This window comes from Centruroides sculpturatus, unplaced genomic scaffold, assembly GCF_000671375.1.
Source record: "Centruroides sculpturatus isolate CEXI.00-Female unplaced genomic scaffold, Cexi_2.0 scaffold1868, whole genome shotgun sequence".
NCBI lineage: Eukaryota > Metazoa > Arthropoda > Arachnida > Scorpiones > Buthidae > Centruroides > Centruroides sculpturatus.
In genome coordinates this window covers 106,702-111,575 of record NW_019386224.1, presented here as the reverse complement: position 1 = coordinate 111,575, position 4,874 = coordinate 106,702, and the positions used below count along the sequence as shown (strand labels likewise).

Genomic DNA, 4,874 nt, shown 5'->3' with positions numbered 1-4,874 from the left:
ATAGACTAGTGACTAGTATAATGTTATTTGTTTAATTATTGTATGATATAACGAATAAAATATCTAATTATTCTTAATATAATGTTTTACTATATTGCCCATAAAACTGTTTTTCGCCCCCAAAATATAAATTGTTCCTAATCACCCCCTCAGCATGGAAAAATGCCCACATGGGGCGATATCGCCCCCGTTGAGAAACACTGTATTAGACAAACTGGATAAAAATCAAATGCTTGCAGGTTTGTATAGTTTGTTGATAAACTTATCATGCCAAGACTATCTTAATTATTTATTTTTGCAATAATGTTAATACTCCAGTTTTATAATTTTTATTGACTTTATAATTGATTTTATTTCTAAATTTAAAAAAAAATTTTTGAGAATATTTTTATCTTTTATCCTTTTATTTATAAATAAAATTACCTATTAAATCAAATAATTTATGCATATTTACAATAATTTTATATGATTTTATTTACTGATTTTAATTTTTTTGAATTTTTAAAGATTTTTTTAAATTCTGGAATATTTTACATAGTTTTTACTTTCATTTCGATATATAAAATCTATAATTGTGGCTCCCTCCCAAGTCCAGTTTTTTAAAAAATTGTCAATAGCTGAAAAGGGGTTCATACCTGAAATTCATTCTGTAATAAGAATTCAAAGTGATTAATTTTGCCATGTTCTTTTAAACATAAATCCTGTATGATAAGTCCTACATTTGTTAAGTGGTGAGATTTAAGAAGTACAATATGTACTACAGTACTCCTTAATCTCACAACTTATACTGTTTTTAAAACTATTCACGTACATACTATAAATATAAATTTTTTTAAAATTATGATACAGCTTATAATTATATAATTAGTTTTTTTGTGTAAATTTTTAAAACTTGCATTTATAGAACATATAAGAAATATGTTTTTAATGTATTTTGTTGAATTTTTTCAAAAATATCCGATTATTATTGCAATATACAGTGTGTGTGATAAATTCCAGGACTGGAAACACTGAAAAAGGCATTACTTTACACACTATTCAAAACATTTAATGAAATCTTTAAAACATTGATTGTCTTGTACATCTCTGAAGTTATTGTCTTTATTTGGTACATCATTACTTTTTGAATGGATGAAATGTCATCAAAAACATGTCCTTTCAAAGCCTTTTTGATTTTAGGAAGAAAAAATAGTAAAGTATCCAAAAAAGTAAAAGTATCCATATTAAATAGGCAAATAAGGAAGGTGCCCCAAAGGTATAACCTATTTTCTGTTCAGAAGGTCTTTTACCTGAACATTCCTGCACACTGGGACATTATCATGCAACAGCAATCAGATATTTTGCATTAAAGTTACACCAAATCCATAACATATTACAGAATCATTGCATGACTGCCTCCTCATGGAGCAAATTCTAAGTGAATAACACTACTATGATTGAAGAACACAATCTGCATTGTCTTCATATGAAAATGCTACAACTATTTTTTTCAGACAAGGAACTGTTGACATCCACCACTCAATGCTCTTCCTTTTTATTGCTGGGTCAAACTGAAAGCACCAGTATTTGTCATCCTGTTCAAAATGTCCTGATCAGCTTTCACTGCATCAAACAGGTTTAAACAAGTATCCAGTCTCTATTGCTTTTGATCATGTGTTAACTGCTGAAGCACAAGATGAGAACACTTTTGCATTTACCCAAATCCTCAGTTAAAATTTTAAGCATGGCGTCTTTCTTGATATCTGCCATCTCTGCTAGCAGCTGCACACTGTCTTTCCTTATTCAACAAAGTGCAGATCTTCTCAATGTCTTCTTTGGTGTCTTGATTCATTGCTTCCCTGGGCAAGAGTCATCTTTGATGGATTTGTGGCCTTCCTGAAAACAAGCATGTCACTCGAACACATGTGCACAATAAAGTTGTCTGTGGTATCAATTGTTTAAGATTCTTAAACACCTTGATAAGCGATTTTCCCAGGCAGCTGTAAAGCTTAATCATGGCATGTTGCTCCATATTCACATTTCTGACAACACATAGCTACAGTATGACTATACACTAATTTTGAGTGTATTGACATGCCCAAACTTGTTAGATACAACAGAGCATCATCTAAATTCAGATTATTATTATTTTATTATCATAATTATAATTCTAAAACAACTAGTCCTGGAATTTACTGGAACTGTGTAATAAGCCATTAAAATTTTATACAAACAAAACAGCTTATACTTTACCTGTACTTATATCTTTGCATATCATTTGCAGGAAAATGATCTAATGATTTCTGTACAACTCCTGCTGATTTCTCATTTGAAGTAATATCCCACAAACCATCTGTCCCCATTATTAATACATCACTATCAGTTAATTCTGTAGCACCTAGATCAAATATCTTTATCTAAAATATTTTTAAATAAATAAATTTATTGTTAAAACAAATATTTCAAGATTATAATTTTACTAATTTATTTAATATGTTAGACTCAATTGCTATTTTTTATTCTTATCATCAAACAAATTACATTTTAAACTATTAGTAACCAGAAACTGAAATATTTTTGAAAAATTAAAGTAATCTTAAAAACTTAACATTCAATGCTACATTATAAGAATCTTATTATCATTTTATTGTAGATATAATTCCTTCATATTTAGTAATTTTAAGCTTACTTTAGGAAGTAAGTAGAGTGGTACCTTAGACTTCAAACAATCCAGAGTTTGAACAATACTTCACAGTTCAAACTGTGCCCACATTGAAATAAATGCACTCATTGTGTAAACACCATCTGTAATGCACCCAAGTTAACTCTCTCTCTCACTGTAAAAGTATCTCTTACATTAGGCTCATATTTTCAATGCTTTTATGCTTTATTTTTGATGCATTTTGTTACATATATGTATATGTATATATTAACTATGGTCTCTAAGAATAGTGTGGAAGCAATGAAACCTAAGAGGTAGGTTGCAGCATCAACAACTGAGATGAAAAAGGAACTTATCATAAAGCATGGAAGCAGCACACATGTGGTGGATCTGGCAGCCATGTGTAACATGCCAAACTTTATAGTGTGCAACCAGTAAATACAATTTTCATTTTATTACACAGTATTTACATATTTTATTTATTGTTTTCATGTTTTAATTTATTGTTTAGGACACTTAATTGTGTTATTGTTACCTTAAATTAGGTGGATTTACTGTTTAAGTTTATCAAAATGGATATTGTTTATTGTTTATGGTCTGGGAATGGATTAGTTCACTTTCCACTATTTCTAAGGGGAAAAATTGATTTGGGCTTCAAAAGAATTCAGAGTTTAAATGGCCTCCTGAAACAAATTAAATTGAAAGTACAAAGCACCAATAAGAAAAACACACACATGCCGCCACTGACTTTCAGACAATGCATTTCTAAAATTATGTGCAAATGTCAATAAAAGATTTCATAACACATTCACTATCCCCATAGGAATGATGTCTCTCGCTATGTGCTGAAAAAACTAATACGATGGAAAGAACTATTGTTCCAATAAAAAATTACTACACTGAATAATTCAAGAATGAATAACCAATGAATAAAATATATTCTTAGCAGTGTAAAATAAGAAATAAAAACTTTTTCTTAAAAGCAAATGAAATTCTCTGAGCAAGAAACACAGAAATATTTTATGATGCACATAAGAGCGATTGGCACATGTGATGTTGCAATGTAGATGATTCAAGACATCACCAATAGTAAATAAGGTAAGAAAGTTTGTTTTTTAGTGACTATTACAACAAATAAAACAGAAAATAAAAATTAATTTTCACAGATGATTTTGATGTTATAAAAATGAACTGGAAGAAAGCATAAATGATAAATTGAATTGTTTGTTTAGACTTTTATACATTTTGTACAAATTCAGTAGACAAATTACTTTGTCTACTGAATTTGTACAATTCTGAATTTGCCATATAAAAAACAATATGTATGAAAACTAAGTTTCCCAAAGGTCAAGAAATACCTGTATGTATGTATAATATATGTAAGAATGAAATTAATAAATTTAGCAACAGTATTACCAATAAAATTTGATATTAAAAATAAAGATATCAATGATATTCAATTATGCAAATTTTTATTAGAAAAAAATCTGTATACTAATATAAATCTTTTAAACTAAATAATAATTTTGATTGGAAATAATTTTCAGTCAATGATTTGATTCTTAGCTAATTAACCCAAAACTATTTTTAACAGTCAATACTTCATACTTCATCAAGATATCATTATAACATAATTGTAAGCTATTAAATGTCATTTACTCAATTGAGTCTTACATAACAGATAAAAAAAATTGGTTACCTCAGGCTGAGGTGATAGAAATGGTTTTATATATAAATTACTATTCTGTGCCTTTAAATCATGATCTCCAAAACCTCGTGTCACTCCTATAGTTGCCAATGCACGACTCTAGAAAAGCCACAATTATCATTATTTTAGCAAACAAAATTTTCAATATTGAAAATAATTAGTATATTTTTATATTTTCAAATAAACAGAACAATAAATAATGTAACTTATTAAAAACAACAACACTCAAAAATAAAGTATAATATTAAAATTAAGCATGATAGATTCAGTTTAATATTAAGTGTAAGCTATACAGTCGACCCCCGTATAACGTACGTTCCTATAACGACAATTCCTATAACGTAGCGAAAAAATTGTAGAAACTTTCGTATAAAGTACCTCCTATAACGTCGTTTCGCGACAAGATTGATAGAGTCTGGACCAATAGTGGATGAGCAGCCGAACTACTTACCTCCGACCCTGCGCCACGCTACGGAGCGGCTAAATTGAGTTTGCTATCGTCTGTTTAGTATTATATATAAATTA

General features: G+C 28.8%; 1 protein-coding gene across 1 annotated transcript in view; it reads right to left on the bottom strand.

Moving 5' to 3' along the window:
- Window positions 1-526: 526 nt before the first annotated feature.
- LOC111614157 (protein phosphatase 1H-like) overlaps window positions 527-4,874 on the bottom strand; it is a 31,392-nt gene continuing 27,044 nt past the window's right edge. Inside the window, exons 7-8 of the mRNA XM_023355538.1 lie at window positions 4,341-4,448; window positions 527-2,396 (exon numbers count right to left, since the gene is read on the bottom strand). Coding sequence (XP_023211306.1) covers window positions 2,229-2,396; window positions 4,341-4,448 — 276 coding nt within the window. The 3' untranslated portion in view covers window positions 527-2,228. The remainder of the gene's footprint in view (window positions 2,397-4,340; window positions 4,449-4,874) is intronic.